Below are 24,927 nucleotides of genomic sequence, written 5' to 3'. Positions count from 1 at the left end.
GTCTGCTGAATAGCCTGGCTTTATTTTCATATGTGCATCTTCTACATGGGATTACATTCTCATCTGGCTATTTACAGTATTTTACTATAACTATATGTTGAATTGATGCATATTATAATGGTATTTTAAATGATTTATCATATTTAGAGACTGATGATTCCTGTAAAGTTTGCTGTAGACAGAATGGAATTTGCAGTCCATATATAGATGAAAACAAACAATTTCTGTATCTGCGCAAAGGGAAACCCTGCACTGTTGGATTCTGTGATGGACATGTAAGTGGCAACTTTTACTGCTGAGTGATTCTATAGTATGTGCATCCATGGCTTGTAATTATTTTATTGAACAAGCACATTATTTTAATGTGAAAAGTTTACTCACCCTTGTTAAATTTTTGCCTCTTTTCTAACCTTAACCTAGATTATTTTTGCTGTCATATCTTAAATCAGTCTTGTAGGTGAATCCCAACTCCTGAAACCTTAAGAGTGTCTATCCTTGCCTTAATATCTAAGTAAGCTTTTGGTACCATGCCCTGGTAAATGAACTGCAAACCAAGTTTAGTAATTGCTTTTAGGTATTAGACTATTTTATGGTTCCATATAATCCCACTTCAGTCTTTGAATGCAGCAGAGTATCACAGCAAGTCTTGTTTAAAATAAGAAACAGATTTATTAATCAAATAATGAACAAGTGGCTAATCTAACAGTGATAAAATAGTTCTATATTCACAATAGAAAATCTTTTATCTAACTTGTTGAGTAGGTTAAATAATAAAACACTGCAACTTTAAGAGATAAATGATGCTCTTGTGAACAACTCCTTAATACACATTCTCTTTCAGGGATACCAATCTGTTTCTTCTGAGATTTTCATACTATCTCATGCATGGCTCATCTCAGATATTTAAATTGTCTGTTCTCATGGAGATTTTCCAACTGCCTGCTATTGACCAGAAATGTGTTTTTTTTAATATTTTTTTTCCAGAGAAAAGTTACCGGGATCCTGGATTTTGAATAACTGATCTCTCATATTCAAAAGGGAACTGTTAGTGAAATATAAACTGAACCAATCATGAAGTCTCTGTAGATTTGAAGATTGTTCGAATTTTCTCAAGCCTGTTGCCGGGGAGACCATAATAACAGACCTCATAATAGTGTATCAGGAAGGCCTGGCTCTAGCTGGCTGTTAAACCCCACACCACAACTTGTTTTTTTAAAGAACCAACCTCCAAATCAAAACTTAGAGAAGGCTACATCACTTTTGTCATACTCTTGCTTGGTGTAAGGGTACATTTAATTTTGATCTCTTAGTTGCTCTTTCCCATTTCTTCCTCTTCTTGGAAGTACAACATTCTCAGTAGGGAAAATGTGAGAGATTTTTGTAGATCTTACCTGTCCTTTGCAGATATTGCCTTTATCACTTATTGGTTCCATCATGTAGCATTATTAAACCAATTCCAGACAATTTTCCCCATCTGTGTCTAGCACTCTGGCTTTCAGCTATTAAACTGCAAGCAAAAGTGGATTTTTATTTTTTATTCTTTCTTGGGATGCAGGCAACAGTGGCAAGGCAGTATTTATTGTCTATTCCTTGGTGTCCTGAGAGCACTGAGAATCAACCACATAGTATGAGACAAGTCACATGTAGGCCAGACTGAGTTGGGGTGACAGGTTCGATCCCTGAAGGACCTTAATGAACCAGTTGGGCTTTTACGACAGCCTGGCAACTTTAATGTTTTTTATGGTGCCAGCCCACAAATTACGATATTTCTTCAATTCAGTTTCACAACTTGCCATGGTGGGATTTGAACTCTCAAGCTCTGGGTTGGTAGATCAGTATGATAACTACCAGGCTACCATAACCATTGTGGAGTTTTTTGATAATAGGTAATCTGTTTTAAACTGTCATTTTATTTGCCTTAAATTTGTTTTTGCAAAAAAGACCCTAGGTTCCATTTCTTTCTTGGCGTAGTTTAAATGGTGATTTAGTTTGACACTGTGATTGGAGCTTGTGCTCTTTACTGATGCTATATTTTGGAACTCACAAAAAGAACCTCTACTTAGCATGATGGTTTCAATGACCTTGTATACTATTTTTAGTGTGTGGAGAAACAAGAGGAATTATGTTTTTGTAAAATAGTACTGGCTGTCGGGGAGGTACAAAATTCATGCTTTCAGCATGAGGTCAGGGATTACTTGTGGAGAAATGAAAAAATTTGTGTTTTTTAAAATAGCATGGTAGTATTAAATGCTAACTTCCTCCTCCCGTTGGCAGAACTGGTTAAGTTGCTGAGTCATACATACCAGAAAGGTCGCGGTTTCAATACCCACTCTGTGTTTAGTTAGTTGACCTCTATGGTGACAGGGCCACAATTATTGGACTTTGTGCCCCTGAGTAAGGGAAGCAAAAATTGCCCAGAGGTCCAGCTTCTGATGAATGTCAGGCAACCCTTTCAGTATATGTGTATGGATGTCTGATCAGGACAGGATGGGCCTGGATTGTGATGACTACTGTGGTCAAATAGCCTGTTGACACTTGTTGTCCACGTATAAAGAATGGCCACTTGGGAAAGGAACTGAAAGTACCCGTGAAACCGTACAAGTCATTTTCTAAAATGTCCTGCTGAGGACCATCTGTATAGCAGATTGTGTGTCGTAAACAGTCTGTCCTTTGTATGCTATTTTGCATTGCCAATAACTAGGAGAATGCTTCATTAAAATTCAAACAACTTTTATAAGCATCAAGCTTTCAAAAATTTGCATACTGCCAACTAACCATTCATAGTTCTGTAAATGTAGTAATAAGGTTGCAATATTTACTTATGGAGTTGTAGGTTTTAGAAAACACAAATATAAGTTTTCTTGCATTTGTGCAATATTTGTAAAGTGATGACTACAAAACCTGTCATATCTACAGTAACTAAATTACTGATATGCAAATTAGATGTGACCAAGAAGAGGTTGTTCTTAAAAACCAATAGCTCTAAGAATTATGTAAAAACTAGTTTTTGAAAACTTAACATTTTAGTCCTAAGTGGAGATAAGATTGATATTTTTGTTGCAATGTTCAGTTAAACTTCATTCCTAGTTTTAAACAAGGGATGAAATCTCTCCCCCCAGAAAATTGGTATCTGTGAGCTTTAAACATTTTCAAGCACACCTAACCATTTTAAAAATGCTTAAATTTCACCAAACTTGATTTAATTTTCATGCATCAGCCTCTTGATTTCCCTTGAGATTAAGTATCGATGAAACTGTATGTCTACCATTAGCAAGATTTAATCTTGGAATTGAGCATCAAAGTGTTGCCAGCTTTCTTCTGAGCTTCATTATTGCCTAAACCAATAGAAATTTACAGCACAGAAGGAGGCCATTGTGTGTTGGCGCAGCCCTTTGCTAGAGCAATCCAAAACTAATCCTATTGCCCTGTTCTCTCCTCGTAGCCCTTTATTTTCCTCTGCTTCATATATTTATCTGATCTTTTAAAAGATGCAATGGTCTCTGTATCAAATATTCCTTGTAAAGCTTTTCATGCTCCAACAACTCTCTACTTCTACCACATATTCCACCTCGTGTGCCTAACCAAAACATATAATTGATCAAAATGGTTTCTAATTTTTTTCTCTATTCTTTCCCTTCCCTACCCTAATTCAGTATTTTAACCTGGTACCACAGTGTAGATGTTGGTCATAAGATAGAAATTATACTGTGGAAAAACGATTAAATACATGGTTTGAAAAGTAAATGAATACCTTTGGCTCAAAACCATTACAGCTAATATAAAGTATTATGAGTTTTCTGTCAGCGTGTCATACATATTTTCTGTACAACACTGGCTCAGTGATTTCTAGATTGATTTTATGCTACTGAAATTGTGAAAGATTTAAATGCTGTGTTCAAAGGGATTTGAAATCATCAGTCAGGACTACCACCTGGGGGAAAATGTTTTGGATTTACTGATTTTTGTGGTGCAGCACAGTTAGATAGTAAAGCACAGATTGCTAGAATGGAAAATAGAAATGTTGTGAGAATTGCCACTTGGTGGCATTTAACTGTTAGGAGAATAATGAAGAACCAAAATCCACTTTGTATGTACTCTGCCCAGTGAAGAAAGAGAAAGTGATTTATTGCATTATTCCTTATGCTGCAGTCATTCTGCAGCAACTGGTCTCACTGGTATCTGTAAAGTGCGATGCTCAGCTAACAGATTAGAATTATATTGTTGACTCCAGGTTGCACTGAGGTCAGCCATTAAATAGCTCTGGGGACACGTGCAATAGTATGATTCAGTTGGTGGCGCACTCCTCTGGGTCAGAAGATTGTGAATTTAGGCCTCAGTCTAGGATTGAGCACTTAATTTAGACTGACATTGCAGTGCTGTACTAAGGAAATGCTGCATTGTCAGACGTACTGTCTTTTGGATGAGACGTTAAATCTAGGCCCTGTTTGCCTGCCCAGATAGACATGGCACTATTCAAAGAAGAGTTGAGAGTTTTCCCAGTGTCCTGACCAACATTCATCCCTGAACCATTGTTATCAACACAGATTAATTGGTCACTTATCGCAGGTGTCAGATCTGAATCCGACTCAGTTATATTGTCACTTTCGCATTGATGTACACCTGAAACATCTTCGCATTGGTCCAAAAGTGGAAATAAAACCGTACCCTTGGATCTTTTGGTAGGTGACACTATTGTTAACGGCTTAATTTTTTTCTTTTTACGTTTGGTTCTACAGAGCAAATGTGAAAAGCAAGTACAGGATGTCATAGAACGATTCTGGGATTTCATTGAGAAACTGGATATCAACACTTTTGGTAAGCTTGCACATAGTGCGTATATTCTCCCGCATTCTTACATCCTCCCCTGCTCTCCAAAAAACTTAACGGAATTTGGTCTGCTCAGTAATTCAAATTTTAAACATTGATTCAAAAATTTGTATCCATTTTTAAACTAGGTTTTAGATGAAGTAAAGTGACATACTGTTAGCGTAAAACCATGTGTAATCAAGATTAATGATGTAAAAGCTACTGAAAATCTGTATTTCAAAGGTATAAAAAAGCATGACAACCATTTTAAAGTTGAGAAGTTAGCTGCGAACGCTGCGGAGTGTCCAGTCTTCTCCCAAAGCTTTGTCCAATAAACTGCATGTTGAATCTTTAAGTCTGACTCCGAGTGGTAATTTTTTCCCACAACAATACAAAATGCAGTTGTATTTTGTTAAAGCTAAATTATAGAATGAGTTACAGCATGTTGACATTGCATACCTGATTCATCTAAGAATAGTTACCTAACCTTATTGATGAGTTAAATGCTGACCATCTGGATATTTTTTGTCAAATAACTTTTTCAGGTGTTTGAGCCTGTTAATTATGTCCAAGGAAATCTGAGGTGGTGTCCATAACATTACTGTGTGCATGGTCACCCTCTCAGAATGGAGAAATATTTGCAAATCTGTCTGCTTGGTGGTAGAGAACATTGCTGTATTAATGCACTACGTGTTGTATTAGTCCCATGCTGTCCAAAAAAATCAGCATCAGTGGAACACTGTATTAGTCATGTGACTTCTAATAATGTAGTTAGGTGATGAACTAAATCAATTCAGAGTAGAGTAACAATTTTTAAAGTTGAAATTTAAGGTACACTATAACTATCAGAATTTTTACCTTGTGAAGATTATTGTAGTTATAGGGTACCCAGATGTTTTAATACCTCCAACATGCTACTGAACGCTCGCATCCCAAAAGTCCTCATTGGGTAATTGTAACTTGTGTGTAGTTCTGAACGGTACAGATTAGAACGGTTCCAAGTTCAATTCCTGGTCTGTGCTGAGTTAAGAACATAAGAAATAGGAGCAGGAGTAGGCCAATCGGCCCCTCGAGCCTGCTCCGCCATTCAATAAGATCATGGCTGATCTGGTCCTAACCTCAAATCTAAAATCATGTCCAATTTCCTGCCCGCTCCCCGTAACCCCTAATTCCCTTTACTTCTAGGAAACTGTTTATTTCTGTTTTAAATTTATTTAATGATGTAGCTTCCACAGCTGCCTGGGGCAGCAAATTCCACAGACCTACCACCCTCCGAGTGAAGAAGTTTCTCCTCATCTCAGTTTTGAAAGAGCAGCCCCTTATTCTAAGATTATGCCCCCTCGTTCTAGTTTCACCCATCCTTGGGAACATCCTTACCGCATCCACCCGATCAAGCCCCTTCACAATCTTATATGTTTCAATAAGATCGCCTCTCATTCTTCTGAACTCCAATGAGTAGAGTCCCAATCTACTCAACCTCTCCTCATATATCCGCCCCCTCATCCCCGGGATTAACCGAGTGAACCTTCTTTGTACTGCCTCGAGAGCAAGTATGTCTTTTCTTAAGTATGGACACCAAAACTGTATGCAGTATTCCAGGTGCGGTCTCACTAATACCTTATATAACTGCAGCAATACCTCCCTGTTTTTATATTCTATCCCCCTAGCAATAAAAGCCAACATTCCATTGGCCTTCTTGATCACCTGCTGCACCTGCATACTAACCTTTTGATTTTCTTGCACTAGGACCCCCAGATCCCTTTGTACTGTAGTACTTTCCAGTTTCTCGCCATTGAGATAATAACTTGCTCTCCGATTTTTCCTGCCAAAGTGCATAACCTCACATTTTCCAATATTGTATTGCATCTGCCAAATCTCCGCCCACTCACCCAGCCTGTCTATATCCCCTTGTAGGTTTTTTATGTCCTCCTCACTCTCTACTTTCCCTCCCATTTTTGTATCATCTGCAAACTTTGATATGTTACACTCGGTCCCCTCCTCCAAATCGTTAATATAGATTGTAAAGAGTTGGGGACCCAGCACCGACCCCTGCGGAACACCACTGGCTACTGGTTGCCAGTCCGAGAATGTACCATTTATCCCAACTCTCTGCTTCCTGTTAGATAACCAATCCTCCACCCATGCCAGAATATTACCCCCAATCCAGTGATTCTTTATCTTGAGCAATAATCTTTTATGTGGCACCTTGTCGAATGCCTTCTGGAAGTCTAAATACACTACATCCACTGGTTCCCCTTTATCCACTCTGTACATTATGTCCTCAAAGAACTCAAGCAAGTTTGTCAGACATGACTTCCCCTTCGTAAAGCCATGCTGACTTTGTCCTATTAAATTATGTTTATCCAAATGTTCCGCTACTGTCTCCTTAATAATAGACTCCAAAATTTTACCCACCACAGATGTTAGGCTAACTGGTCTATAATTTCCAGCCTTCTGCCTAATACCCTTTTTAAATAACGGTGTTACATTAGCAGTTTTCCAATCTGCCGGGACCTTTGCCGAGTCCAGAGAATTTTGGAAAATTATTACCAAAGCATCCACAATCCCTACTGCCACTTCCCTCAAGACCCTGGGATGTAAGCCATCAGGTCCAGGGGATTTATCCTCCTTGAGTCCCATTAATTTACTGAGTACCAATTCCTTAGTGCTTTTAATCGTATTTAGCTCCTCCCCCCCCTAGAGCCCCCCGTTTGTCCACTGTTGGGATATTTTTAGTGTCCTCTACCGTAAAGACTGAAACAAAATATTTGTTCAGCATTTTTGCCATCTCCATGTTTCCCACCATTAATTTCCCGGTCTCATCCTCCAAGGGACCTACGTTTGCCTTAGCCACCCTTTTTCTTTTTATATAACTGTAGAAACTCTTGCTATCTGTTTTTATATTTTTTGCTAATTTATTTTCATAATCTATCTTCCCTTTCTTAATCAATCCTTTCGTTACTTTTTGCTGTCTTTTGAAGACTTCCCAATCTTCTATCCTCCCACTAAGTTTGGCTACCTTATATGTCCTTGTTTTTAGTCGGATACTATCCTTAATTTCTTTACTTAGCCACGGATGGCTGTCATTTCTTTTACACCCTTTTTTCCTCAGTGGAATATTTTTTTTTTGAAAGTTGTAGAATAATTCCTTAAATGAACACCACTGTTCATGTACCGTCTTACCCTTTAATCTATTTTCCCAGTCCACTTTAATCAATTCCGCTCTCATACCATCATAGTCTCCTTTATTCAAGCTCAGTACGCTTGTTTGAGAACCAACCTTCTCACCCTCTAATTGGATATGGAATGTAACCATGTTATGGTCACTCATTCCAAGGGGATCCTTAACTAGGACATTATTAATTAATCCTGGCTCATTACACAGGACCAGGTCCAAGGTTGCTTGCCCCCTTGTAGGATCAGTTACATACTGCTCAAGAAATCCATCCCTAATACACTCAATAAACTCTTCCTCAAGGCTGCCCTGCCCAATTTGATTTGTCCAGTTAATATGATAGTTAAAATCCCCCATAATTATAACTGTTCCCTTATTACATGCCCCGACTATTTCCTGATTAATACTTCTTCCAGCAGAGTTGCAACTATTAGGAGGCCTATATACTACGCCCACGAGTGTTTTTTTCCCCTTATTATTCCTTATCTCTACCCAAACTGTTTCATTATCCTGATCCTTTGTCCCAATATCTTTACTCTGTATTACAGTGATTCCTTCCCTTATTAACATAGCCACCCCACCTCCCCTTCCTTCCTGCCTGTCCTTCCTGATTGTTAAATACCCTGGCATATTTAATTCCCAGTCGTTGTCACCCTGCAGCCATGTTTCTGTAATGGCCACAAGATCATACCCATACGTCATTATTTGTGCCGTTAACGCGTCCATTTTGTTACGAATGCTACGTGCATTCAGATAAAGAACTTTCAAATATGTTTTGTGACACTTAGTTCCTGCTTTTTCCTTTTTTAACACTTTACCTTTATCTCCATACCTTCTGTCCCTTCCTGACATGCTTTCCTCTGTCTCCCTGCTCAGGTTCCCAACCCCCTGCCACAGCTTTGATGCTGGGTTAATCGCCTTGCACCTTCTAGTTTTTATTTTATCTCTCGTGCCTAAAGTACACTTTCTTTCTGCTGCTCTACGCTTTTCCCTTTCACTTGTTCTTGAACAACTGTTTGTACTATTTGTATTGTAGATTTCCCCTGGGTCTTCCCCTCTCTTGCTGCTCTCAACTTTATTCCCTTCTGACTCCCCGCTCAGGTTCCCATCCCCCTGCCACTCTAGTTTAAACCTTCCCCAACCAGGGCATGAGTAGAAGTTCACCGTAGGATCCTAGAGTTTTCAGACCCAGGCAGAAGTGGAGTAAAGGCTTTTCTTGGACCCATCACTTCAGGTATTTGATTTGTTTTATGCAAAAGTGATCTGGAGTTAGACTTTGGGTTGAGTCGCTTGTCCAGTTTCCTCAATTTTTACAAGATTCATCCTCCCATTGTTCCTGTGGGCTGCAACAGGGGAGTATAACAGGACTTAGGTAGACCATCACCTGTGGTGTTTTTGTGGCCTGCTGAGACAATTTTAAGTTTCCTTATGCCTTTTCTGTAGTTGACTGTAACGTCTTTCAGCAGATGCATAGTAAAGCGCATCATATGCTACAATTTATGATGCTGAACTTAACCCAGGAATATCCAAGTTAGATTGTATGTGTTGAGATGCACAAGGAAGTTGCCTATAACTGGACTTGTATGTAAGAGGAATTGTTATATTAGTAACTGAACCGGCAACAGGTGGAGCTAGGTTTAAAAAAAAATCCTTCTCAGAATTGTAAATATGAGTATTTGTCTGTAAATACTAACACTGTTACTTCCTTACAGGGAAATTCCTGGCAGACAATATTGTTGGGTCCGTTGTCGTATTCTCTCTGTTGTTTTGGATTCCCCTCAGTATTCTCGTCCATTGTGTGGTAAGAAACACACTTGCATTTCCAAGCTTAATAAAGACAGCAGAGCATCATTTTTGTGTTCATATTTATTTGGGAACTTTAGATATAAATAATGTTAGATGGGTCAGTCTTTCATCGCACATCCTTTAAGGTTGAGAGGAGATCTGATAGGGGTGTTCAAAATTGAAAGGTTTTCATAAGATATGTCAGAAAAAAGATCATGGCAAAAAAGGGAGAGGTTACGAGAGATTTGTATTTTTTTATAGAGAACGTTGTAGGGATAGGGGATACCCCACCAGAAAGAGTGGTGGAAACAGAATCCTCTTAAAGGGGAAGTGGATAAATATTTGAAAAATAAAAATTTTAAAGGGCATGGGGAAAAAGCAGCGGAATGGCGCTAAATGGGTAACTCTTCCAGACAGCCGGCACAGGAACAATGGGCCGAATTGCCACCTTCTGTTCTGTAAAATTACATGATTCTATTCCTCTTCCATACTGTAGTGTTAGAATAGTTTGAACCATGAGATGGAGATAATGGGCAACAGTATAATTCCACAATTAGGAATACATTGTCAACTTGCCAGAAATACAAGCCCAAAATCAGTTTGAAACTGCACAATTCTCAGATGAATGCCACAACCTCGCTTTTTCTCCTCTTGAGGATTAAGTCATCCAAGACTCCTTGATGCTACGAATCACCTGAAATGAAAGATCACAGGTACCACAACCCAAAAAATAGAATCAATCATGCAAACAAATAAGAGCTACATGACCTAATGGCATTGGTGCTTGGGTTTTTGAGCACTATATGATGACCTAGCTGATTCCATCTTGCGTATTAATTTTCAGTGCTCTCTGTAAATCGATTATGTACAATCCAAGTGGAAGCAGCAAACATCTTGCCAATTCACAAGAAAGAGTCAAAGTAAATCTGATAAATGTATTAACATTATGTCGAGCCTCATGGAAACCATACTGAATGAGAAATTGTTTCAATGTCTCAATCACAACAACCCGCAATAGTCAACAGTTTGGATTCTGAGGAAATTAGTCAACTTGTAACGCTGCTAAACCCATGATCCAAAAATGGCGATTTATCTCAGTGTCGAACATAAAATCAGAGCATTAAATGTTTCTAAAACCTACAGGTATGATACTAGTATTCTAGTCAACACTCCCAGAAGCCCTAGCTTTAAGTGAAGTCAAGACTTAGCATGAGAAAGGCACCAATGAATGTAGCCAGCTAATCCCTATGGAGTCCCCTTTCAGGAGCTGGCCAGAAAATACCGGCTTGGCCAATAAGATCTATTTCAATACTGTCATCACCTCTGGAACCACAATGTATTCCACAAATTCCAAAGCACACCCCCCAGACCTATGCCTTGACATCCTAAACCCTCCCTGAGCACATCTCCACTCTCTGCTTGGTGTCTAAAGGGAACATGAAAAGCCTAAAGGAGTCTCTGGGTTCAGATCAGGAGACAAATGAAGAAAGATGTGGAAGACATTGCCTCATCATGCAGAATCAGTTCAAATAGTATGTCCAATAATGTATCCAAGTTGCTGACAATACAAAGCTGGGTGAGAAAGCAAGCTGTGAGGAGGACACAGAGTCTGCAAAGGGATTTAGACAGGTTAGGTGAGTGGGTAAGATGGAGTATAATGTGGGGAAATGTAAGGTTATTTACTTTGGTAGGAAGAATAGAAAAACAACATTTTTTAAATGGTGAGAAACTATTAAATGTTGGTGTTCAGAGAGACTTAGATGTCCTCGTATAAGAAACAAAAAAAAGTTAGCATGCAGGTGAAGCAAGCTATTAGGAAGGCAAATGGCATGTTGGCCTTTATTGCAAGGGGGTTGGAGTACAAGAGTAAGGAAGTCTTACTACAGTTGTACAGGGCTTCGGTGAAACCTCACCTGGAGTACTGTGTACACTTTTGGTCTCCTTTCCTAAGAAAGGATATACTTAGAGACAATAGGTTCACTAGATTAATTCCTGGGATGAGAGGGTTGTCCTATGAGAAGAGGTTGAGTAGAATGGGCCTATTCTCTCTGGAGTTTAGAAGAATGAGAGGTGATCTCATTGAAACATATAAGATTATGAGGGGGCCTGATGGTAGATGCTGAGAGGTTGTTTCCCATGGCTGGAGAGTCCAGAACTAGGGGGCATAGTCGCAGGATAAGGGGTCGGCCATTCAAGACTGAGATGAAGTGGAATTTCTTCACTCAGAGGGTTGTGAATCTTTGGAATTCTCTACCCCAGAGGGCTGTGAATGCTGAATCATTGAATATATTCAAGGCCGACATGGATAGATTTTTGGACTCTAGGGGAATCAAGGGATATGGGGATCGGGCGAGAAAGTGGAGTTGAGTTCGAAGATCAGCCATGATCTGATTGAATGGTGGAGTAGGCACGAGGGGCCAAATGGCCTACTCCTGCTCCTATTTCTTAAGTTCTTATGATACTGCACCCCTTTCGAGCAAATGTTTGAGTGGCTGTGGCCTTAAGGGCATACAACCATGCAGAAGTCCTGCAAGCCACAAGAGTTGTGACAGGCCTAATAATTCCCCAGGACCATGTTTCATGCCTGCTTAGGCCCCCTGTTAGAACTGCTATGCATGTCAGCACATTTTTGTTATTTGCACTGAGAAGCTACAGCTCCTGTCTCATCTTCACTTCCCCCCTCCAAACAAATGTAGACGAAATGTGCCTGGGATATTGCTTAGAAAGGAGTACGCCTGGAAATACACAAATACCTAGCTATCTGGGCCGCCTGCCACACAACGCAACCAACCTCAACTTTTTATGAAACAAAAGCTTTTTCTATCATTCAAGAAAAATTGCAAATAATTTTGGCGTTTTTTTTAAATTGAGAAACCAAGGATCATAATTACATTATAGGAAGATAAAGTAAATCAGGAAGTAGTAATTAGGATTTTAAAAGTCTGAACATTGTATGAGAAGGAAAAACTGAGGGAGACTAGGAGCTCCAGGGAAAGAATGAATTAGAATAGGTCTACGCGATGACCCTCTGTTTCTACACGATGAGCCTCGGTTTCTACACAGTGAGCACTTTGAAGGAGGTGGTGTGCGCAAAAAGATTTATTTGGAGTTCAGAAGGAACATGATGAGCGTTCGGAGGAGCACTTGTCATAATAGTACTAATAAAATAGATACGGTTGTGATGGAGAGACTGGAGGCTGTAAGTGAGAGGGGGATCGCTCATCAGACGAGCTTTTTCTTGTATCCTGTCCAGGAGAGCAAGACAGGTGTTAAAATTGCGGAAGCAGTATTACAGTCTTGGATTGACTTGGTGATTATAGAAAACTAAGTGTTTGGCATGAAAGAGGAAACCAGGTTTCTTGGAGATAGCTTTAGCATTAGGAGTTGTGGGAGCACCATTTGAGGGCAGAGGAGCTTTTGAGGTCAAGAATGTCAATAGATGAAGAACTAAGGATGGAGCGAAGAAAGATAACAAGTGGCAGCTGCTGGACTTGAGAGACAGAAAGAAACTCTCTTTGGTAAATGGAAAGAATCAAGTCGTTCATTCTCTTAACCCTGCAATGTAATATAAATTAGTATGGTTCATTTTATTTTGTATACTATTTTAAATGTCTACATCAAGTTTATTCATTCTGAAAAGCCCAGGTGTCTGACTAAAGATTTCAAGTTGGAATGCCTGATTAACGTGTATTTCTATTAATGCGAATGCAGCTGTCCCACTACTTACAAACTACCAGACAGTGAAGCACAATTCCAACAAATTCTGTAGATGTTGTCTTATTCCTTCTCGTGTAGATGTATTCTCTGTAACAATCCTTGCTCACAGGATAATTCCACTAACTTTCCTGTCATTGTTTTAAATGTGTTTGCAATTTGTACTAAAATTACCCTTTCTTGTGCAGAGTTCTGTTATCTTACCTCATGATTAATTCATAATATAATGTTACTATTCACATTAAACACTTCAATCAGTGACATCATTTAGAAATTGAAGGAATTCTTCAAATGGAAGAATCATTACTGTATAAACAAGCAAAAAACTGCAAACGCTGGAAATCTGAAACTAAAACATCTGTTAGCATCTGTGGAGAGAATAGATGAGTTAATGTTTCAGGTCAGAACTGACTGACTTGAGTGTTCCAGCATTTTTGGGTTTTATTGCATCATTACTATGCTTGTGTAACAAATTTAATCTTTATTTGCAATTATATTTAAAAAAATAGTTTCCTTAGTATCTTTGTCTATCTTTTTGTTAATCTTTAGATGAGTGGAGTTCAAATTAAGGGTACATTTATGGAGATTTTCATTTGCTAAAAGTTTCTCCATAAATGGACATTAGCTGCAACACATAACTATTGAACTGCAACTAGATGTCACTTATACTGTTTGTAAATACAGTACTGGAACCTTTTACTACCTAAAGATGTATGCAGCAGTTTGTGAATGCAGCAAAAATTACTTCTAACCGCATTATGCCTAAATGTGTACCAGTTATTTTGTGTGATGGGGGAACCAGTGATTTTTTTTTTAATATGGTGTGGAAGTTTGGTCTGTAGCAAGGGAGCCCAGATGATGTAAATAAATACTTTCATTTTCTTCCTTTTAGGATAAGAAACTAGACCAGCAGTATGAGGAGAGCACGAAAACATTCTTCCCTCCCAGTGTATGTATTGTAGAAATTTGCTTATGGTAGATTTAATTTCTGGCAGCCAAATCTTTGTATATGAAACGTATGTTAGAGTTGTTTCTGTGTTTACTTATAGACTTTTGCAAAGATGTTTCTGACATGTTCAGTGCAGAAAAAAACAAACTAGCATTTAAATAATGTCATCAGGATGTCCCAAACTATTTTACAGTAAATTTATTACTTTTGTTTTGTGGGCAAACGTAGCAGCCAATTTGCATACAATAAGGTCATACAAACAGCGATGGATTGAATGGCCAAATAATCTGTTTTCGATAGTGTTGACTGAGCGATTATTGCTGGTCAGAACTATTCTTTGAATAGTGCCATGGGATCCATTACATTCACATGAGAGGGCAGACAGAAGTCAACACTTCTGACAATTCGGCACTGCATTAAATTGTCAGCTCCGTCTGTACTGCACTGAAGCATCAGTCTAGATCATGCGCTCAAGTTCTGGAGTGGGGCTTGAACCCACAACCTTTCTGATGAGGCAAGAGCCTAGGTGAAATTTAAAAGGATGCAGACAATTAAATTCCACCTCTACACACACAACTTTCCTGGCCCATAAATTCATTGAGCTGGCATCAATTGGAGGTAGTCTCAGTCTCACTTGATATCTCAAAGCTGCCTCTTACAAACAAGGACATAACCGGACCCTAGAACACGGCTTTGTACACAGCGGAATGGGAAAGATCACTTAACCATCCAATTTGCACTTATTTCCTCCATTTCTTTCCTGAAGGCACTGAATCGTGCTGGGATTCAGTTTCACTTTCCAGTACCTCCCCAAGTGGCCATTATTCAGGTGTAAGTCTTGATAGAGTCAACAGGTTATTCAGAGGTTGTGGGGGTATTGGAGCAAATCTGATCCATTCCTTGCCTATTGTCCCACACATGCACTTACCAGCAGGAGTCACAGAATAGTGAAGAGGGTGGGAACTGTTGCAGACTCCCCCTTCCTCCCCGACCTCCCTATATCGGGTGCTGAGGCCAATAATAACCATCTCTACTGTCACCCATTCTGATCAATAATTCAGCACACACAAGAGATCAAAGATGACCCCTTCAGAGTTGGACAGTGCATTTCCCTACAATGAGTGCCAGGAGCCAAGTTTCTTTTGAATCATTTTCCTCTGAGATTAAGGCAATTAGTATTTGTATGTAAAAATAACACTTCTCTCTGTATTGTCTGTACAGTCAAAGTGACTGGATCCAAATTTTGCAAATAATTCTGTCAGCATATCTGCCATTACTGACATACTTCTACCAGACTTACCCCTTAAAGTCTCTTATCTGCTCATCAGAGTGAAGGATGTAATTGTTGAGAAATCGAGTTTTGTTTTTCACTTGGTGTTTGCATCAGACACTGGCACCTGGTGCATTTCAGAGCACCCTCTAGCTGGACCCAATCATTTATCATCCTAGCCATGTTGCAGTATGTAACTTTCCTATTTCCCATAAAAGGCAGCCTTTCTGACTAGGTAGGAATATTTAGGCCAGTTTATTGTTAGTTTTGTGTTGTGCTCTTCATTTCAGTGGAAGCTAGATTCAGGTTGCTCAGTGTTTCATTTTGAACCATAAATAGGACGAAAGTCTGTCTTACTATCATCAGTTTTCACTGGATTTGAATTTTGGTCCCAGCAATGAAGGTGAAATGTTGGTGAACTGTGCCAGCTAGTTCCCTTAAAATGACTTGTTAATACAAATTATAAAACTCAAAATATCTGTGGTGCATGCTTGTATCATGCATTCTATGAATGTCATTTATTTTGTATACGTGAGAACAGCCAGACCATGACTGCTTTCCCAAGAGACCAGGCACTTTAAAAATAAGAGACAGCTGTGTGATCCATTATGTCTTCAAATGCCAGCTGTAACCATAGCAACTGCCTGAACTTCCCCTAATTATTCTGATGTGTCAGTACCAAAATGTGGTTTTCAGATCCTAAGCAGAAAACCTTATAAAACCAAACAAACCTGCCCATCAAGAGCCATTTTCTAATATTGAGCATGCACGCTTAGTCACTCGTGAGTTATTTGATCTTCACTCATGGAATGGATGCTGCATTCAACAAGTTATCCACTATATATTAAAGTGTGCCACCCACAAAGTATTCAAAGAGGGGACATTTTTAAAATGTTATTTGAGATGACCCCCAACCCTGAACTGTGAGATGCTGCACAATTTTGTTGGACTTGATGCAGAAATTGACCTTGAAATGACGTAGAATTGTAGGGCTTTTAGTATATCTTCCACATTCAAGTCTGAGATAACCGTGACACCTTAAACCTGTAACCACAAAATCTCAGTTTGCTGGGTTGTATAGCTACCTTAGGCCTATGAAGTGCAAGTACAGCTCTGGGGTGGTGGTGACATTTTTTCCAGTTCACGGTACAAAGCCTCAGCTACCTCTTCTAGGATATTTTTGCCGACATATTGTGTTGTAAAATGTAATTTTTTTTTAAACTATTTACTGTAGAACGCTGAGATGTTCAGTAGCCTAGAGTCGGCCTCAGTCCGCATAGTGAAGCCTCTTTCTCAGTCTACAAGCCGTTTTCAACCAGCACCACCACCAGTGACTGTTCCTACAATGGTAGTGCCAACAAAAACAGACCATCATCGGATGGACACGATACAGGAAGACCCTAGTGTTGACTCTCTAATTGGTGAGGGTGGTGAGGATCCTTTTCCAAATAGTAGCCAGACAGCAAAATCCTTTGAAGATTTAACAGGCCACTCTGTCCTCAGGAGCGACAAGGCATCTGCATTTAAATTGCAGCGACAAACCCGAGTGGACAGTAAGGAGACTGAGTGCTAATGTTACTTGCTCAGATTAAAGGCATTTTTTTAAAAACTGAATTATTTATCATGTGGCTTCTCTTTATATGATTCTTGTTACAAGTAGAGTTAAATCCATTTATGTGCAAATTTGATGTGGGCTAATTCCAGTATGTGCAGTGTTTTTTTTAAAACTGATTGTTAATTTGTTCTGGACTTGGAACTCGTATAACTGGCCCTGATGTACACAAATCTGGTTCTGAGCACACGGCCCTTTTTAACAAAAAATTGTGTCAATCATGACTAATTGCAAGTAACTGGATTCAACTGTAGTTAAAGAAATTATTATTTGGTACTTTTTACAACACATACCTGTACATAGCCATCAGATCTTGTATGCAAGTATTACTTTTTCTTAAAAAAAAAATCATAAAAATTTCAAAAAATTTGCATTACTGCTGTTTGAAAGCACTGATACACGAATTGCTGCCTTAGCAAAATTATAACTTTGTGAATTTTCCTGTATTAGCACTTGCAAGCAGTGTACTTCTGTAATTTTGGGGTAATGATTAAGGCTTTTGTGATTTTTTGTTGTACATATTAAAATTTGGGGGAACTATTATGACTGCATTGTACTTTAATAAAGAGTTTGAATTTTTAATTGGTTTGTCTGTTTTACTAAAAAACTTCAAATAGTTGAAGAAATTCTAAATGTGTGATATCAATCATTAAAAGCAATGATCAGTATGTAACCTGTCCCCCTTCCATTTCAATGCAAAAATACTTTTAAATCACGGTAAGATGGTACAGTGAGCTTGATTGTAGTCTTGATCCCTTTTTTTTTATTCGTTCACGGGATGTGGGCGTCGCTGGCAAGGCCGGCATTTATTGCCCATCCCTAATTGCCCTCGAGAAGGTGGTGGTGAGCCGCCTTCTTGAACCGTTGCAGTCCGTGTGGTGACGGTTCTCCCACAGTGCTGTTAGGAAGGGAGTTCCAGGATTTTGACCCAGCGACAATGAAGGAACGGCGATATATTTCCAAGTCGGGATGGTGTGTGACTTGGAGGGGAACGTGCAGGTGGTGTTGTTCCCATGCGCCTGCTGCCCTTGTCCTTCTAGGTGGTAGAGGTCGCGGGTTTGGGAGGTGCTGTCGAAGAAGCCTTGGCGAGTTGCTGCAGTGCATCCTGTGGATGGTGCACACTGCAGCCACAGTGCGCCGGTGGTGAAGGGAGTGAATGTTTAGGGTGGTGGATGGGGTGCCAATCAAGCGGGCTGCTTTATCTTGGATGGTGTCGAGCTTCTTGAGTGTTGTTGGAGCTGCACTCATCCAGGCAAGTGGAGAGTATTCCATCACACTCCTGACTTGTGCCTTGTAGATGGTGGAAAGGCTTTGGGGAGTCAGGAGGTGAGTCACTCGCCGCAGAATACCCAGCCTCTGACCTGCTCTCGTAGCCATGGTATTTATATGGCTGGTCCAGTTAAGTTTCTGGTCAATGGTGACCCCCAGGATGTTGATGGTGGGGGATTCGGCGATGGTAATGCCGTTGAATGTCAAGGGGAGGTGGTCATTGCCTGGCACTTATCTGGCGCGAATGTTACTTGCCACTTATGAGCCCAAGCCTGGATGTTGTCCAGGTCTTGCTGCATGCAGGCTCGGACTGCTTCATTATCTGAGGGGTTGCGAATGGAACTGAACATTGTGCAGTCATCAGCGAACATCCCCATTTCTGACCTTATGATGGAGGGAAGGTCATTGATGAAGCAGCTGAAGATGGTTGGGCCTAGGACACTGCCCTGAGGAACTCCTGCAGCAATGCCCTGGGGCTGAGATGATTGGCCTCCAACAACCACTACCATCTTCCTTTGTGTCAGGTATGACTCCAGCCACTGGAGAGTTTTCCCCCTGATTCCCATTGACTTCAATTTTACTAGGGCTCCTTGGTGCCACACTCGGTCAAATGCTGCCTTGATGTCAAGGGCAGTCACTCTCACCTCACCTCTGGAATTCAGCTCTTTTGTCCATGTTTGGACCAAGGCTGTAATGAGGTCTGGAGCCGAGTGGTCCTGGCGGAACCCAAACTGAGCATCGGTGAGCAGGTTATTGGTGAGTAAGTGCCGCTTGATAGCACTGTTGACGACACCTTCCATCACTTTGCTGATGATTGAGAGTAGACTGATGGGGCGGTAATTGGCCGGATTGGATTTGTCCTGCTTTTTGTGGACAGGACATACCTGGGCAATTTTCCACATTGTCGGGTGGATGCCAGTGTTGTAGCTGTACTGGAACAGCTTGGCTGGAGGCGCAGCTAGTTCTGGAGCACAAATCTTCAGCACTACAGCTGGGATGTTGTCGGGGCCCATAGCCTTTGCTGTATCCAGTGCACTCAGCCGTTTCTTGATATCACGTGGAGTGAATCGAATTGGCCGAAGACTGGCTTCCGTGATGGTGGGGATATCGGGAGGAGGCTGAGATGGATTATCCACTCGGCACTTCTGGCTGAAGATGGTTGCAAATGCTTCAGCCTTGTCTTTTGCACTCACGTGCTGGACTCCGCCATCATTGAGAATGGGGATGTTTGCAGAGCCTCCTCCTCCCGTTAGTTGTTTAATTGTCCACCACCATTCACGACTGGATGTGGCAGGACTGCAGAGCTTTGATCTGATCCGTTGGTTGTGGAATCGCTTAGCTCCTCCTGCCAACAGCAGATGAGGTCTGCAATGCAGCTTCACAATCAGAAAGACTATGGCCCCAATATTAACAGGGGAGGGCGGGTGGGATTGGTGCCAAGGAGCTTGGTAGCGGGCAAAGAACCCGGCAAGGCTGGGGGCGTGGAGGCCATGCCAACCTTAATGGCAGGGCCTCATAAATAAATATGTGCAAATTCCCGCCCAGCACTTGGCCAGATTGACCGCCTAGCCGGCAGGCAGGAGTAGGGGCTTAGTGGCAGGAGGGCACAGTCAGGGACCCATGGAAATGCTACCTGACAGTCGAGGTGGAGGAGGGAGGTGGTCTGGGCACGATCGGGAGGGAGGTGGTCCGGGCATGATCGCGATCGGGAGGGAGGTGGTCTGGGCGTGATCCCGATCGGGAGGGAGGTAGTCGGGGCACGATCGGCTGAAGGCCGGGGCTAGGGCGACTGAATGTTTCCTGGGGAGAGCACTCCTGCTCCTCCTGGCGCACAAAGAGCTTAAAAACAGGCAAAGTTGTAAAACTTACCTTGGTCACTTCTGGCCAGTCGGCTCCTCCCGCCACGCAGGCCTCCCCCTGTGCTGAGGTTAAAAATATGTGCAGCGCCGATGCCATTAAGTAGGCCTCCACCTGCTTTTAGTGGGAGCTCATCCAGGGCCTGAATCCCTGCTGCAAATATTACGACGGCCAATAATGTAGCGGGTTGCGTGATTCAATATTTTAAACCCCATCCCCGACCCTCTCTGTCGGAGGGCGCATTAAAATCGAGGTCTATGTGTGCTGCTGGGAAAGGATTGGCTGATGACAGATTTGGAGCACACTGACCACAGAACAGGGTTTCTGCTTATGTCTGACTCCTGGCCAACCAAAACAAACTATAGCGGTCTGAGTAAATCTGATGATGTGTCCTCACTGGGCTGCCCTTCCTAGCTGATATCCAAGAGGCGTGGGAGCATAGGAACAGGAGTCGGCCATTTAGCCCCTCGAGCCTGTTCCACCATTCAATGAGATCGTGGCTGATCTGTGACCTAACTCTATATACCTGCCTTCGCCCCATATCCCGTAATACCTTTGGTTAACAAAAATCAATCAATCTCAGATTTAAAATTAACAATTCAGCCAGCAACCACTGCGGCTTGTGGAAGAGAGTTCCAAAAGTCTACCACTCTTTGCATGTCGATGTGTTTCCTAACTCCATTCCTGGAAGTTCTGGCTCTAATTTTTAGGCCATGTGCCCTAGTCCTAGAATCCCCAACCAGCGGAAATAGTTTCTCTCTACCCTATCAGTTCCCCTCAATATTTTGATCAAATCACCCTTTAATCTTCTAAATTCCAGGGAATACAATCCTCGTTTGTGTAATCGCTCCTCGTAATTTAACCCTTTGGAGTCCAGGTATCATTCTAGAAAATCTACGCTGCACTCCCTCCAAGGCATATCCTTCGTAAGATCCGGTGCCCAGAACTGAACGCAGTGCTCCAGCTGTACTCTAACCAGGGCTTTGTATAGCTTTGGAAAACGTCAACACCCTTGTATTCTGGTCCTCTCGATATAAAGGCCAGCATTCTATTAGCCTTTTTGATTATTTTTTTGTACCTGTCTATGACCATTTTAATGATCTATGTACATGGACCCCCTAAGTCTCTTTGAACTCCACTGTTTCAAGCTTTTCATCATTTAGAAAGTACTCTGATCTAGCCTTTTTAGGTCCAAAATGGATGACCTCACACTTGTCCACATTGGGCAAAACTATGGCAAATGGATTTCATTCACTTAATCTATTAATATAATCTCTGTAATTTTATTCTTCCATCTACACTGCTTAAAATGCTGCCTATCTTTGTGTCATTGTAAACTTGGATATGTGGCTCTCTATTGTGTCATCTAAGTTAATAAATACAGTGAATAGTTGAGGGCCCAACACAGATCCCTCTGGGACATCAATTTGAGTACCTGCCCATTATCCCTACTCAGGGCATCCTGCCTCCTCAAAAGAGATGTGCAGCCTGGTAGGACCTGCTGGTGAAGGTTGCGAAGAGAGCATCTCCCTCCTTGCATGTTGTCGCAATGCATGTCGCTTTCTTGGTAAACACTGGGATTGCAAACTATCTAACACAAATTCAAAAGAATTAAAACCATGTTTAAAAATGTTTTTTTTAATAAGCAGCTATCTTTGCAGCTGTTCCAGTGCTCATCTTACTCAAACTCAAGCATAACCACAACTTTTTTTAAATGCCCAGTGGGAGTGGACTAATCAATTGAAAATATTGGTAAAACACTTAAAATTGTGTTCTGTATATTGCATCCTTCATTTGCTGCTAAAGCAATTCAGTTCCAAGCTTGATCTCTGCCTGCCAGGAAGAAGCCTCCTGTCCAGCCTTCGATACATGTTCAATCCACAAAATCTGCTCAAAGATGAGCTCAACTCTTGAAGATGATTGTGAGTTTGACTAAGGATGATGACACACCTTTCACAGATCAGACCCGTGAATAGTCAGTAAGGTTGTTTGAGGCCAGGGTGACCCAGAGTCCGAATGGGTCCACTCCAGAGATCTCTCTACAGGACTTGAGCCTTTGCTTTGACATTTGTGGGGTTCGTCCTCCTTGCTTCTTTCTGGGCCACAGCCAAGAGATTTTGGGTGAATATCAGCAATCAGCCACCACCTCCTTTCCCACTCAGGTTAAATTGTTGAACTGGCATGATGGAGTGTTGTCTCAGTACCTCACACATACTGTATTACATAGAATTTTACAGCACAGGCCGTTTGGCCCAACACGTCCATGCTGGTGTACATGCTCCACACGAGCCTGGTCCCACCTTACTTCATGGATCAAGCACTGCAATAGTTGGAATATTCACCGACAGTGTGATTGCAACAGGCTTAAAACTCCCAACGCAGCTATCTCAGTTTATGGATCTCAATCAGTCTGCTGGTGAGGTGTCATCCTATACACCTTACCTCATAAAAGTACATAGGAAGCAATGTTTGATATTAATCTATTAAACACAAATTTACAAACAAAATGCCCTTATTCTGCTCAGTATCATTCTACTCCCAGAACTACATCACGGTGATGAATGGAGAAGAAAGGGCAGTAATTTATATAGGGGTAATAGGAAAAAATGAGTAAAATTAAAATGATATTTGACAGTTTTAAACAACGCAGATTGAGATAAAGGTATACCGACTCTGGAGAATTCAATCTAAAACCTGAAAGACGGTAATACATCGGTGAAAACATAAGAAATAGGAGCACAAGTCAGGCATCCGGCCCCTCGCGTCTGCTCTCCAATTCACTAAGATCATGACTGATCTTCTACCTCCCACTTTCCTACCATAAGATGAGAAACCATCTATAACAGACAGCTATGAAGTACAGAAAAATCAAAAGTCTTAGTTCCCTTTTTGTGTTTGTGAATGGTGGGAGAGTTAAGACATAGACAGGGACACAGGCAGGCAGTTAGGTTTTTGAAACAGGATGTTGCATAAGCAGTTAGATTTTTCTTAAGAGAAAGCTGCAAAGCAGTGAGGTCCAGTAAAATAAAAAATTATGTACTGTCTTATTCAGCATGATCCCTTAACATTATACATAATATAGGCAATCGAGTATCTGCTTTCTTTCTTTAGCTCTGCCATTTTCAGCATCCCTCTCTCGTACCAGCAGGCTGCTGCTTTGACTACCACCTAAAGCTGCAGGCCACCCATCCTAATTATGGAAATGACCTCATCCCCACAATTTGGGACAGGGTCAATATTTGGGCTCAATAAATTCAAACTAATAAAATATTGCCTACCATTTTAACTTGTAACAAAAAATAAAGGTGACCAAGCCCAGGGTCAAGTTTACAAAAGGCTTGTGTAACCTCACTGGAAAAATCCCACTTTAACCATTACCCCTGCCCATGAGCTCCTGGTCATAAATGTGCTGTTCCATAGAAGCACTATGGAAGTGCAGCCTATTCCTGCAGGGTGCATTGAAAGAACCCTGAACAGTCACCCTGGCTTGCTCTTCAGCACCAGTTAGTGGCCAGCTGGAGAGCATCATTGGCAGAGGCCTGGATCCATTAGTGGTTGGCAGCTGTTTGCAGCTGAAGAATAGTGTGGGGTGTTTGAGAGGGCTGTCTAAAGGAGAGGAAACAAACATTAAAAATGCAGCATGGAAAAAACAAGCCGAGAGTTAGTGACCAAGCAGCTGGAATTCATTTGTCTGAAGGTGCGCCAGTTGCATAAATGACATACCCATCTCATATGATGCGTGCATTACTGTCACCCTTCATATACTATGTTCTGTAGCTTCTAAGTTCAATGGAACATGAATCCTTGACACGCTATATGTGTTAAAACCCAGTGTGCACTTCAATTAGACCAGTAGACTGGCTTCAGGGTTTAGGTGATCTATGTTTCTCCAGTGTGGCAGGATTATCGGCATTCTTTCTTCTTTCTTTTCCAGCAGGGGCCATAAATGGGTTTCAAGAAACTTATTTCCTTCCTCTGATAAATGGAGGCCATCCAAAAGATAGGAGGAAAAGTCCTGTGTTGCATTAGAAAAATGGACCTTCAAATTTATGCAGTTCAACGGATAAGTGTTGGATACATAAGGTTTATTCATTCACAGAAAAGATATTTTAAAATTACTGTACAGTCACAGTAGTCATTGTACCAAAGAGATAATACAAGTTGAATTAAGGCAATTTTACGTTGGCAGTACCGTGCCAGGAAAGCAGTGGACAAGCAGAGACCTATAAGCGCTACTATCCATCTTTTTCCTTTGCACTGCGCCACTGGCTGCTCTGGGACTGGGTGGCAGCCAATGGGATAAAAACCTGTGTTTTGCACTGCCTTATAAGGCAACTCTCAGCGGCCATGAAAATTCAGATCCTGGCAGCTATCAGAGGCATGGAGTTCGGGCCATTCATTCTGCCCGAGTGGCACTGCCGACACACACTGCTATAAGCTGCTTACCTACTCGAGCTGTAGTACTGTATCAGGCTTTTATGCAAAGTGTA

The 24,927-nt window shown here is 41.1% G+C and overlaps 2 protein-coding genes across 6 annotated transcripts in view; one reads left to right on the top strand and one right to left on the bottom strand.

Annotated features, from left to right (window-relative positions):
- The window catches only part of adam17b (ADAM metallopeptidase domain 17b), a 74,315-nt gene extending 56,422 nt beyond the window's left edge, over positions 1–17,893 (top strand). For all 4 annotated transcript variants that reach the window (XM_067984250.1, XM_067984254.1, XM_067984251.1 and 1 more), the window contains exons 15-19: positions 148–275; positions 4,737–4,815; positions 9,694–9,782; positions 14,373–14,429; positions 16,934–17,893. In XM_067984250.1, the coding sequence (XP_067840351.1) occupies positions 148–275; positions 4,737–4,815; positions 9,694–9,782; positions 14,373–14,429; positions 16,934–17,272 (692 nt within the window). In that variant the 3' untranslated portion in view covers positions 17,273–17,893. The remainder of the gene's footprint in view (positions 1–147; positions 276–4,736; positions 4,816–9,693; positions 9,783–14,372; positions 14,430–16,933) is intronic.
- The window catches only part of iah1 (isoamyl acetate hydrolyzing esterase 1 (putative)), a 34,048-nt gene continuing 19,481 nt past the window's right edge, over positions 10,361–24,927 (bottom strand). The window contains exon 6 of one of the 2 annotated variants that reach the window (XM_067984256.1): positions 10,361–10,460. In XM_067984256.1, the coding sequence (XP_067840357.1) occupies positions 10,425–10,460 (36 nt within the window). In that variant the 3' untranslated portion in view covers positions 10,361–10,424. Of the gene's footprint in view, positions 10,461–22,059; positions 24,453–24,927 lie in introns of those variants that run through there. The other variant, XM_067984255.1, reaches the window with a different exon arrangement.

Source organism: Heptranchias perlo, chromosome 5 (genome assembly GCF_035084215.1).
Source record: "Heptranchias perlo isolate sHepPer1 chromosome 5, sHepPer1.hap1, whole genome shotgun sequence".
NCBI lineage: Eukaryota > Metazoa > Chordata > Chondrichthyes > Hexanchiformes > Hexanchidae > Heptranchias > Heptranchias perlo.
Note: the sequence above shows the minus strand (reverse complement) of the source record. Positions and strands in the feature narration are given on the sequence as shown.